The sequence below is a fragment of the Nerophis lumbriciformis genome, linkage group LG10, assembly GCF_033978685.3.
Source record: "Nerophis lumbriciformis linkage group LG10, RoL_Nlum_v2.1, whole genome shotgun sequence".
Lineage (NCBI taxonomy): Eukaryota > Metazoa > Chordata > Actinopteri > Syngnathiformes > Syngnathidae > Nerophis > Nerophis lumbriciformis.
This window is the reverse complement of record NC_084557.2, coordinates 24,215,135-24,229,077: the sequence shown is the minus strand read 5'-3', so window position 1 is coordinate 24,229,077 and position 13,943 is coordinate 24,215,135. Positions and strand designations below refer to the sequence as shown.

The following is a 13,943-nucleotide window of genomic DNA, read 5'->3' as shown; positions in this document are numbered from 1 at the left end:
GTCGTCCGGCGCTGTCTGCCTGTCTTAGTGAAGGTGTGTTCGCCTTCGGTCATCCATTGTTCCCACGCCGTTCGCAGTCGTGATTTGAATGCCCTGTTGACACCAATATCCAGCGGCTGGAGGTCTTTTGTCAATCCACCCGGAATGACGGCGAGTATTGAATTAAGCGCGTAAGCGTGTCTCGTAATGTGATGTTATGAGCTAGCAAATATAACAACTACACTACCCAGCATGCAACGATAGTGACGAGCATGCGCGGTAGCCCTGAGAAGCGTTGTTGTATGCTGGCAGTTAGAATGTGGTTATGAGCACGCTGTGAGTAAACGTTGAGAACTCAGTTAACACACCTCGTCTGCATTATTTATAATTAGACAGACAACACACTTAATAGGAGCCATTTTGGGGTCTTTACATAAACACACAAATGGAAATGAAACGTCACATATCCCAGCTTGCACCGCGCGCTTCTTCTACGGGGAAAAAAGATGGCGGCTGTTTACCGTAGTTGCGAGACCTAAACTTTATGAAAATTAATATTAATATTAACCCATATATAAGGCGCACCGGATTATAAGGCGCACTGTCAGCTTTTGAGAAAATGTGTGGTTTTTAGGTGCGCCTTATAGTGCGGAAAATACGGTACTTCATCTCTATAGGCCTGTTTCATGAGGGGTTCCCTCAATCATCAGGAGATTATCTCCTGATGATTGAGGGAACCCCTCATGAAACAGGCCTATAGAGATGAAGTAGTCTTGTGATTTTTTTCCCACACATACATATATTGCGCTCTACCACGGTATCGAGCACTATTTTTTGGATAACCTTATTAAGACATATATATATATATATATATATATATATATATATATATATATACACAAACCCCGTTTCCATATGAGTTGGGAAATTGTGTTGGATGTAAATATAAACGGAATACAATGATTTGCAAATCCTTTTCAACCCATATTCAATTGAATGCACTACAAAGACAAGATATTTGATGTTCAAACTCATAAACTTTATTTTTTTTTGCAAATAATAATTAACTTAGAATTTCATGGCTGCAACACGTGCCAAAGTAGTTGAGAAAGGGCATGTTCACCACTGTGTTACATGGCCTTTCCTTTTAACAACACTCAGTAAACGTTTGGGAACTGAGGAGACACATTTTTTAAGCTTCTCAGGTGGAATTCTTTCTCATTCTTGCTTGATGTACAGCTTAAGTTGTTCAACAGTCCGGGGGTCTCCGTTGTGGTATTTTAGGCTTCATAATGCGCCACACATTTTCCCACGCCATTGTCTGGAGCGTTGTCAACATGTCTGTGATGTGAATGTAACCAGATATACCCGTGGACAGCCATCAACAAAATGTGCAAATATTAAGAGAACTGTGGCGGCTTTTAAGAAGAGAAAGTCCAACTGGAGTAACAGCGCGAGGCAAGTGTGACGTCAAGCTCGCTACAGCTGATAGGGAACGTGAGCTCGGTTTACACCGTCGTGAGACAGGTTAGTTTTACCCTACTGATGATGTGTTGTTGCAATAGTAGAGTCTCTTAACAGAAGTAGAGTCTCTATACATGGCTACATTCTATAACACGAGAAGAAGATACTAGATTTGTTGCTAGTTGTTTTTAATTGAAAAACGTCATTAAAAGTCTGTAAACACTTGTAAAAAATCTCAACAAAGTACATTGTACAAAAAGCAGCAACAATTGAAAATATGACAAAACGATTAAAACAAATGTTTTGACTAATTAATAATAGATTTGTTTTAAATGTTTGTATACATTTTTGAGCCTTTAAAAAGAAAATCATATATCCCACCAACTATTCAATTATCTCGATGACACTCAAACAGCCAGCCCCATGTCGTTGTTTAGCATGGTTCTGTTTAAAAGGCAGATGCTGTTTCCTGCTGATGAGATGAAAAATTACACCCTTTATCAGGGTTGTCACGATAGAGATTATGTTCTGAAATTTGATCAAGTGTAATTGTATTCTTTATTTGCAATACAGCCGCGGGAGATCGGAAAACAAAGACATGAGTTTAATAAAGCAGTTATCCAGCTATTATTTAGTTTAAAACAATCTGCAGAACAACACATATTAGTAGAGCTGGGAATCTCGGTACCTGACGATACAATACAATATGTGATAAATGCCTCACAATAAGGATATATCAAGGCAGTACTTTAATGTTCAGGGTATTTTATGCAAATCTTGCTACTGAGGTATGGGGGACTGGTCCAGTGTATTTTGTCACGGCCCAGGCGCACGTCGGTGCACAGTCATCTGTGCGCTGCGCTGGGCGGACCTCCAAGAGCGAACCTGCGCGCGCCACTCCGGCTGCAACAGGCAGCTGCAATTAAACTGCAATCTGCACACCTGTTGCTGATGAGCTCCTTGGGCTTCTTAAGCCAGTGCAGACCTGCGTTTCGGGCCAGAACGTAGCGGCCTGTTCCTCAGCGTTCCTCCGTTCCCGAGTTACGAGCTGTGTGTCTCGTCTCCCCGTATTCCCTCTGGTTCCCTGGCTGCCTCTTGGATCTCAACCTCCCACCTGGACACGGACTTTTGACGCCTCGCAATTGCCCCCGACTTCACGCCTGCTCACGGACCTCCGAGCTTGTCTTGCCCTTCTTAGACTTCCGCCTCTCGCGCAACACTCCTCAGTTAATTGCTACACATAGTTACACCATACATATTTTGGATTAGTTTACACTCTTCATTTCTTATTATACATATTAATAAATATAGAGCTAAATGACATCCCTGCTGTCTGTTCCGTCTTCTTCCACTGTACACGTAACATATTTATAGACACACTGGTTGAGATGAAGTAATAAAATAAATGTAACTTGTGCAATTCTGTGCATGTGCTCTGCAATGGATGACTCGAGTGAATCAAGCATGGACTCAAGTACGCAATGTTGTGCATGTGCGAGTTTCAGTGCATCTGCTTTGTGACGCATGCAATATGGGGAAAACACATTGGAAGTACGATGAAACCGGAAGTTGGCACGCTACTGGTAAGTAAGACCCATATATATGAATATGTAGATGTCACCTCTCTTGCTGCTATTCATTGAAACAATGCGACCGCAATCTTGAGTAAGGGGAAGCAGTGTCTATTAACTGCATTAGTCAATTGAAACAGAGGTTTATTAATGATTAGAATTTAAGAGCCAGTCAGATGCACACCGGCCTGATTGGTCTAACGAAGCCCCTGTTCACGATGGCAGACATTGACGTGCCTGACCAGCCTGAAGGTGGCATTTGCGAATTCATATCTATGAGTAAGCCCCTCTAATGGCGCCAGGTCTGGAAGGGATATGCAAATATATATGCGGGATGCTCAGAAAAAAGTTGTTGGAGTGAAAATGTACATTTTCTGTAATTATTAAACTTTTTTTAAACAAGTTTTATAGCGCTACCTATTCAATGAAATGTGTTTTCTCTGCATATGTTTTGGGGGTTTGTGTGTATTTTGGAGCTTGTTGCACGTTTGGCTCGCACTTGTATGTTGTGTTTTGTGAAGTTGCATGTACTTTGGTGGTTTGCGTGTTTTGGATGTTACTGCACGGTTCAAGTAGCATGTGTTTTGGGGGTTTGTGTGTGTCTTGGACGCTGCTGCATCTAGAAAGTATTCACAGTGCTTCACTTTTTCCACAATTTGTTCATGTTACAGCCTTATTCCAAAATGGAATACCGTCATATTTATAGCTAGAATTCACTGAAATTCAAGTATTTCTTATATATATATATATATATATATATATATATATATATATATATATATATATATATATATATATAAAATAAATTCTTGACTTTCAGTGAATTCTAGCTATATATGTATATATAATATATATATATGTATATATATATATATATATATATATATATATATATATATATATATATGTATTTTATTATATATATATATGTATTTTGTTATATATATATATATATATATATATATATATATATATATATATATATATATATATATATATATATATAAATAAAATAAATACTTGAATTTCAGTGTTCATTTATTTACACATATACACACATAACACTCCTCTACTCATTGTTGTATTTAAATATAATATATTGTATATATTATAATATTCTGGGTTGGAGTCAATAACCAGGCGAGGTGATGAAGTTACGTCTCTTTACTTCATACTTCAGAACCGACTCCCACACTTGCCGTCAGGGTGCGCAATACAACGTAAACCGTTGGCCAACCAAAAAGTAACCACAGAACACTATACCCAACACTCACCAGGAGATGGAAACAAACAACTTAGATCACTCTATTACAGGCAGCATCTGTGAAATTTAATTTGCAGGAAAGGAGTGAGTTTAGGGTTGAATTGTCCATCCTCGTTCTATTCTGTCACTCGTCGTCGCCATGACTGTGTCTTCTTCATTCTTCTGCTTCGTCTCCTTGTTGTGTGTGCAGTTGTGCACTCGCCAAAAGCCGTAGATGTTTGAACGTGACTGGGCCGGCACGTTGTTTATATGAAGGAAAAGCGGACGCAACGACAAGCTGTCCTCACTCAGGTCTGCATGGACCTGGAAGGGGTGTGCCTTAAGTCCGGCTGGAAATCGGGGGGAATCCGGGAGAATGGTTGTCCCGGGAGATTTTTGGGAGAGGCACTGAAATTCGAGAGTCTCCCGGACAATTTGGGAGGGTTGGCAAGTATGCCACAAGTCTTGTGCTGAAAGATACAAACATCCCATCAAGTTGAACATTGTACAATTAATGATAGTTTTATTATGATCATAGTTTGTATTTTTTGTTTAGCACATAGCAATACTGCTATATTATACATTATTTTTAATTAACAAAGTACTTCTGATTCTGATTAATGTTTCACTAAAGCATAATCTGCTTATCACCCAGCGTCTAAAACTTCTAGCTTATCCTCCGTATACTCAGGATCAAAGAATATAAGGTTCTAGATCTTCATTTGTCCCAAAGTAGTCGTTACTGGCTCCCATGAAGTCTGCCATGATTAGTGGTAGTAAGGCAATAGCGAACGTTGTGATACGCTCTGTGAAATATGTATTTGAATCTCTTGGAGTGGAATGTTGAAAGGATGACAAGGAGGTGGTCAATCAACAATCACCTTATTAAAACAGCCACGCCAAAACAACATTTGTACAACTGTCTCACTAAAGTGCATGCACGCATAAGCTTCAAGTCTTCCCCGCGCTCATCCAATCACCAATGAAACCACATTCAATCATCTTAAATCATGATGTGCCGATTGATCGGAAACCAATCATTACAGGCCAATTTTTGTGAACAAGTAAGTGAACGCCATTGCCAATAACGTATTTTAATGCTTATTAAACACGCCGATCCCCTCTGGCTAACAAAGTGTTTGTATTTAGGCTGACAAGCGGCTTGCAGCTAATTATGGATCTCCAGACATAGTGTGGACCCGCTCCCCCATAGATAATAATTATCACCTCCAATACGGTAAATAAACTGCATTATTTAGTATCTTAGGTATCATTATCAAGTAACATGATTATTGGAATACGATGGTACAAGTTACACACCAAGAGCAATCCAGGAGCAGGCATGCTAATAGCTAACCTAAATATTAAGCTAGCTTTTAACAACACCAATAAATAACTGTTTAATAAACACGCAATTGGAGGGCGGCTCGGTCCATAAATTGGTGGTTTCGATACCAAGGGTAGTATAGTATCAGTATAAAGAGTTACTAGGTTGATATTTTATTTTTTCTAAATCATTTTTTGTTAATGTTTACAAACTCAGGGAATAATTATTGGAACACAGGAGTACTTTGAAGGCAAAAACCAAAGGATTGAAAAGAGTTGGTTGGCGAAAGTATATTTTGTTTTGTCATTATGTACTATTGACTTTGTTTTGCTCAAACAATTGTTGGTAATATAAGAGAATAAGGATTATTAGATTTTGTTTCGTTATTAAGTACTATTGACGTTGTTTTGCTCAAACAGATGTTGGTAATATAAGAGAATAAGGAACTGGTTTAAATATTGTGTTGATATTGTTAAACCACCCGATCCTTAAGATCAGCCGATCAGCTGCTGTTGACGGTCCCTGACACAAGGCTGAAGCTTAGAGGTGACAGAACTTTCGCCGTTGCTGCTCCCAAGCTCTGGAACGACCTACTTCTGAGTGTTAGACAAGCCTCCTCTCTTCCTGTTTTTAAATCTCTCTTAAAAACATACTTTTATTCCATGGCTTTTAACACTGAGTGATATCCATCCTGCAATGGCGCCCCATAATACACCTGCTGTGAACCTGTTTTTATGTTTTTATGTTTTTATTTATTCTATTTTATTATATTTTATTTATTTATTTTTTATCGTGTTCTGTTTGTGTTGTGTTGTGTTTGCTCGGTACTCGTTTTAACCTGCCCATTGTACAGCACTTTGGCTACCCCTGTGGTAAATTTTAAATGTGCTTTATAAATAAAGTTGATTTGATTTGATTTGAAACTGTCAACAACACACACCATAAATAAATTGTAAAATGCACAGGTGATACATGTGATCAATGTTGATATCAGTCGATTTCAGTCAAAGATGATTGGTATCAGAAACCCTGATCAGAATGCCCCTACTCTCAAACTGTCGGAAAACTCTAAAGCAGGAAGAGCACGGGTATTTTTGAAAGTGCACATTACTTCCTCACCTGTGTTAGAAATTTCCGTCTACATTTTACAAAAAAAAAACCCCACAAATGACTGGCACATAACACCCCTGTTCATCAATATATTGATATAGTCAATGTACAATGAAGTGTACATCATCTTTAAAATCAGTATGTAAGAGTCGTCTCACAGATGAACACCAGCTGCAATTCATTCTGAGAGTCTCAACAGCACAGAACCTTACCCGGGATATTAATGAAACCTTTGCCAAGTATCGAGCTTAAAATGTGCATGATGTGCATGGAAGGAGATCTACTGGATTGCAAATACCAATTGTGGGCAGCTCTGTAAATATACATGATATAATGGGTAAAAAAAAATTATTGGGATAAATGGTAATCTGGGGTGTTGGGGTGTGAAACACAAAAAACTATGACCAAAAAAATGTGACAAGCTCCGAAGGGTGGATTTTGTGAACCTTTTAACTCTAATCAGTATCCTTGACAAGCACAAGGATACCGTAAAAGCCAGAGGCGGGACAAAGTGGATCCAGAGCTTTTTCAAGATGTTCGTGTACTAGAGCAGGGCTTTTCAACTAGTGGCCCGCAGACCAACTCTGGCCTGTAAAAGACTTTAGATCGGCCTGCGAATGCTATCCCAAAGGGACTAACATTTTTACAGCTGATTCCTATCAACAGCAGAGCATTTATGTCCTATAGAGAATCTTTGACTAGTAGTATCATGCAGTAGGCACTTAAAACATCAGAACACCCCTGTCATCTTGTGAATAGTTGACTAGTGTTTTTTAAATATGTCCTCAAAAAGTGATCATGTGACATAGATCATTTTATTAGCATAAAAATATAGTTTTTAGACTATATTTTTCCAGGGGGAATCCACTGGATTGCAAACACCAAATGTTTGCAGTTCTGCTCAACATGATGGACTTATAAATAGAGACGAGGGGCCTCATATACTGTATTAGGAGTGCATACATTTTTTCACGGCAAAGTTGAGATTTATCAGGAGTGAACTGAACGTAGAAACGTCTGGTGCCTCACACCAACTTCATGGCTGGCATACGTACGTTTCTACATGCTGAGGATACTTTGGAGACACACAAAGGTGGTTGTTCGGGCTTTGCCAACATTTGATTTCAACAATGTAAAAGATCATGGGAAGGACACAAAATTCACTTTTTCGCCAATAAATGTAATGCTTCATCTTCATATTTGTGAGGAAGTCTATTAATTTATTTAGGAGATAATTTATGCCGCACATTTAATGCCTCATATTCGTGAAGACATCTATTCATTTATCTCGGTGACCATTTTGCCACCTATTGCTGTCACAATGGCACTCGACACGATGGATAAATGGCCTTGTGGCTTTGACTTTGTGCTCTCCTGTGTTCTAATATTAATTTGAGAAGTCAAAGTCTGTTTTATCCTTTTTAATATGCTGGCATGTTTAACTTTTGAATATTTAAAACCGAATAAACATAATTTTCACATGAAACCAATCTGGCTGTGAGAAGGCTACTGTATTACCACAGGTTGTTGTAAATTACACCAATTATATTTATCTTGGGCGTAATCTGTCACCCACATGTGCTCTCACCTCTTCTAAAGTTCTATGTATAACTGCAGCAAACAGCTTTTCAAACGAGATAAGCACTACTTAATTTCCGGTCCTGTTTTGGCCAAATCCATCGTCTTCTTCACCTTCTTCCTGATGTAGTACTACTTGTTAATTATTTGTTCCTGTGTGCGGTTCTCTTGCTCCACAGCACTGACAGCCTTGCACACTTTATCCCACACAACCCTCTTTTGTTCGATGGCGGACAGCGTGCCAAATAGTATATTCTGGAACGCCTTCACTTCAGCAAGAAGCACCTCCAACTCCTTGTTGGTGAATTCCTTCATTTTCGTCGTCTTGCTCATTATTTGATTGTGCAGAGTTTGGGATCTCAGGCACATGGCTCATTTAAATATGATTTGCATATTTAAATGTGGCAATGGACAGAGTGTGGCAAGCCACTCCAACATGTCAGAATCAGAATCAGAATCACAAATGTTATTAATCCCCGAGGGGAAATTAAGATTTTCAGCACAATCCCATTCAAGAGCAGACAAACATTACAGGGAGACAGAACAGGATCGCTGACGGGTCTACCAACGTCCGGCGTCCCTTACAAAAAAAGTGAGAAACAGGTAAACGCTGGGGATGGGGGGAGAAAAAAATGTTCAGTCTAGGCCAGGGGGTCCAGACTGAGGCCAAGGAAAAGAAAACCTCATAGCCATTGCACAAATAAGCATGTGTGTAAGAGGGAAACATCAAAGAACACAAAGGACATTAAATACATTAAAAGAGCAGAGCTGATGCAACCAGCCACTTCTACACACAGCCACAAAAGTAAAACAAAACAAACAAAAAAAAAACATACACTGTGGTGGCCTCTGCGGTGTTCCACGCGATTGTCTGCTGGAGTGGGGGGGAAGCATAGCCAGAGATAGGAGCAGACCCAACAAAGCAACCAAGAGAGCCGACTTCACCCTCGGCTGCCCACCAACTCTCGGCCAGTGTCCAGTACGCACGGATGACCGAGGATACGTCCAAGGAGACCGAGGTGTCCGATACCTGCTCATTCAGCCTGTGAAGCATCCCGGCGCTCAGCGCTAGCTCCGCAGCCCTGTCTCTTCATCCGCATCTCCTCCAGTCTCTCCAAACGGACTCTGGTGTGGCAGAGACCCAGCAGCTGGTCTCCATGACCAAAAGGCTCCCGGGTGGCAGATCCAGAAGTTCACCAAAAAGCACAGCAGAAGTCACGAAAGTGCCACCCCTTGTCACACAGTCCCAAAGGGTCCATAACCAAAAGGCAAAAAAAAACCACACGAAAACAACAGGGAAACATCAGGAACACAAAAGGATGACACAATAGCACAGAGCTCCTGCCAACAGCAGCCATTACAGCTGCTCAATTCCATGTTAAATGGGATGTAGAAAAGAAATGTGCTTGGATTACCGTTTTTTTCGGAGTATAAATCGCTCCGGAGTATAAGGCGCACCGGCCGAAAATGCATAATAAAGAAGGAAAAAACATATATAAGTCGCACTTTTGGGGGAAATTGATTTGATAAAACCCAACACCAAGAATAGACATGAAAGGCAATTTAAAATAAATAAAGAATAGTGAACAACAGGCTGAATAAGTGTACGTTATATGACGCATAAATAACCAACTGAAAACGTGCCTCGTATGTTAACGTAACATATTATGGTAAGAGTCATTCAAATAACTATAACATATAGAACATGCTATAAGTTTACCAAACAATCTGTCACTCCTAATCGTTAAATCCCATGAAATCTTATACGTCTAGTCTCTTACGTGAATGAGCTAAATAATATTTGATATTTTACGGTAATGTGTTAATAATTTCTCACACAAGTCGCTCCTGAGTATAAGTTGCACATCCGGCCAAACTATGAAAAAAAAATTGCGACTTATAGTCCGAAAAATACGGTAATGTGTGCGCACACTTCAATACATCTGCATTTTTTGTGCCTACGATGGACAAGCGGTAGAAAATGGATGGATGTTTTCTGGATTTGAGCGATTTTGTAGAAAATCCACGCAAGTCGTAATTCATTATAAAAACCAGTGTGTAGTGTTGAGGTCAAGGTTGACTCACTTATTTTCAAATTGGTCCAGTAGCAGTGGTACTCTTGTTGTACAAGAAAGGCTTACAGTTGCACCTTTTTGCAATCGGAGTTAGTTATGCCAGTAGGTCACTAATAGCTTCAAAGCGCAAACCTCTTGGCAGCAGGCACAGCTCCTGAGTCTTTCAAGTGCAATGAAACTGGGCAGCAGAACAACCCATTTTCAGTAGTGCAGCATAATACTATCCCCTGGTCAGTGTCACACTCATTATTGCTCACCTTGTGGTGTCAGGCCTCAGCTATAAGGCCATGCTTCACATTTATGCCCATTAGGCACAGTGTAAGTAGAAAATGGGCCAGACAACTTTAGGTCCTGTTCTGTGTTTATTTAATGGCCCTGTTTATTTGTGCAACTATGCTTACCGAATGAAAATGTGCCTTCTCGGTATGTCTTGTTTATTTCGTGTCTGCATCCTTCATGAAACTCAAGCCAAGCACAACACAACATCCATCCATCCATTTTCTACCGCTTATTCCCTTTGGGGTCGCGGGGGGCGCTGGAGCCTATCTCAGCTACAATCGGGCGGAAGACGGGGTACACCCTGGACAAGTCAATGCCAAAATACTTTTTACATTCTATATTTTGCTATTTTTTTTAAATCTGATACAGTATAATGTTTTTTGTCATATCTATACATACTGGAGATAGATAACAGCATTTTATCCCAACTGAAAAATTGGATATCACATTATTGCAAAAACAATCCACTTACCAGTTTTTAGGGTTTTTTTGGATTTACATTATGTTCTGTCATGACTCTTACTCTTAGTCTCTTGTCTTCTTTTTGTTATCAGAGAGCCAGCTGCTCCCAGGGAATAACTTCACCACAGAGTGCAACATCCCTGGAAACTTCATGTGTGGAGATGGAAAGTGTGTCCCAGGAGGATGGCAGTGTGATGGATTGCCTGATTGCTTTGACAAGAGTGACGAAAAAGGCTGCCGTAAGTCCAGTTTGTGTTATTCTATTTTGTCAATTGTTGCGCCTCAAGAAAGTAACCATGGTAGCCCTTTTTTTTAAGGTATTCGATTGTATCTAGACGATAAAGCAGGTTAACGTTAAACTAGTGTTGTCCCGATACCTATATTTTGTTACCGGTACCAAAATTATTTTGATACGTTTCGGTACTTTTCTAAATAAAGGGGACCACAAAAAATTGCATTATTGGCTTTATTTTAACAAAAAATCTTACGGTACATTAATGTTTCTTATTGCAAGTTTGTCCTTAAATAAAATAGTGAACATACAAGACAACTTGTCTTTTATTAGTAAGTAAGCAAACAAAGGCTCCTAATTTAGCTGCTGACATATTGTGTCATTTTCCATTATATTGTTTTGTCAAAATTATTACGGACAAGTGGTAGAAAATGAATTATTAATTTACGTGTTCATTTACTGTTAATATCTCTTTTAACATGTTCTATCTACACTTCTGTTAAAATATAATAATCCCTTATTCTTCTGTTGTTTGATACTTTACTTTACGGGCGGACCGGTACTTTTCAGAGGCGATATAGTACCGAATATGATTCATTAGTATCGCGGTACTATACTAATACCGTACAACCCTACGTTAAACTCACATCCAACCAGATAATTAAACATGCATGTTTATTTCTCTGGTTTGCACCATCGCCGCATGTAAAAATAGTGGGTTTGGCCTGGAATATGGATAGAATATGTATCACTTTTGAAGCCTTTCTACCAAATAATAAAAAGATACAAAATAATCACAGTGGGGGCAGGGTACAGTTTGCCTTGGTTCATGGCCAAGAACAGACATCTTGGGCTCAAAAAGGATGATGACCACTGTTGTACAGCATAAGCCCTGTTTCAAATTAACTGCTATTTCTTGCTTAGACTCAGCCAGTGGAGTTTTGAAAATAATGAAACAGCATTAATGCCAAATGACTATTGCTTTTGTTAGCGTGCCCCAAAATTGCTTGTACTCTATATACATAAGTAGGGTTGCGCAATAGATAATATACAAAATGAATGTTATACATTTGGCAGACGGTAGAGCTTTTGATACTCTTGTTATATCGTGATAATGCACATTGATGACACATTCTTGCTGTGTCCCGCAAATTTGACAATAAGCGAATGAACTAGCGGCTAATGTCCCTCCACATTTTAAAGCCACTTCTAAGTCAGCAATCCTCACATCCATGGCGGAAAATAAACTACGTTTCTTTCAAGTATCACCCATGAAGGATAAATAATAGTTAAACATGCTACACTACACACCGCAAGAGGATAAGCTAACTGCTAACCGCAAGCTAGAGCTCTTTAATGTAAACTAAGGTGGGCAGATTGATATAAATATTGACAGTAATGATACCAAGTCTAGTTACTTCTATACTTATTGCTTATATATGGTCGATACTACATTAGATAGATCAATATGTTTTTATTATCAAAACAATATATGTCGTTTTGGTTATTGTTTACAAACTCAGCAAATGAGTCCCTGGACTGGACTCGATATCCAAATTTGTAGTACCACCCAAAACTAGTGTAAAGTATAGAACCATGTTACAACAGAACGTAATAGGCTATTAACGGAAAATTAGCAAGTAGATTAATAATAGTTTTGACAAAATAATGCAACCGGAAATGACAAAATATGTTATCGCGTATCTCAGCAGCCATTTTAGGAGACTTTGAACTTGTTTTGAAATGGTTCTATTATCATTTTTTATGCCAAATAATATATCTTGATTATATATTGTTATCGCAGGAGGGTGCAATAATTCCCGCGATAAAGATTTTAGGCCATTTTGCCCATTCCTATAGATAAAAATAGGAAGTGAACTCTATGTGTCAGCCCTTTGTTTGCCTAGTAATCTGCATGCCGGAGGCTCCAGATCTATGCAACCGTCTGCACACAGGCAAAGAACCAACAGAGATGTATAACCATCCGAAAGCCAAAGCCCAATTTGGAGATAGAGAGCAGATTACTGGTGATGCTTATTGACCCTACTCAGTGGAACTCTAAAACCTGATAAATGTGTCTGCCTCACAAGTATCAAGTTTCACCCCTCTGCATGTTCTTCATTATCTCATCAACTGAAGCTCGGGCTTACAATGTGCTTCACAAAAGATTGTTCTCAGTGAGAAAAGCATTACTCTCCCTTCCGGGGAATTGTTTTAAACAGTTTATTTAATTTAGAAAGAAGCACTCATTGTCCCCCATACTGTCACCTCCTGTTTTACTTTTTAAATTTGCCTGCTTCTCTTATTGTCAATCTGCCTTCTATCCATTCTGTGAAAATGCTCTTTTTTCAGCTTCTTTTAAATGTTCTTTTGTCTGTGCCCACATATACATCAATCAAGGTAATCACTTGGGTTTGTTTTATCAAAGCTTTTGCATGACAAGGAAAAAATACAAATAAAGTCCTAAATTATTTCTTTAAGCACTGTTACTCCATATTTCAGCTGCTAAAATACAAAAAAGGTACACCTACAGACAAGCTGGATTTACAGTATGTTTTAAGTTGCTATGACATTTAGTACAACTGAAAAGAAATCCAAGCAGGTTGTCAAGCATCCCACTCAG

At 39.0% G+C, this 13,943-nt stretch overlaps 1 protein-coding gene across 3 annotated transcripts in view; it reads left to right on the top strand.

The window, feature by feature from the left end:
- ldlrad3 (low density lipoprotein receptor class A domain containing 3) overlaps window positions 1-13,943 on the top strand; it is a 181,724-nt gene that overhangs the window by 74,658 nt on the left and 93,123 nt on the right. For all 3 annotated transcript variants that reach the window (XM_061969978.1, XM_061969977.1, XM_061969976.1), the window contains exon 2: window positions 11,181-11,327. In XM_061969978.1, the coding sequence (XP_061825962.1) occupies window positions 11,240-11,327 (88 nt within the window). In that variant the 5' untranslated portion in view covers window positions 11,181-11,239. The remainder of the gene's footprint in view (window positions 1-11,180; window positions 11,328-13,943) is intronic.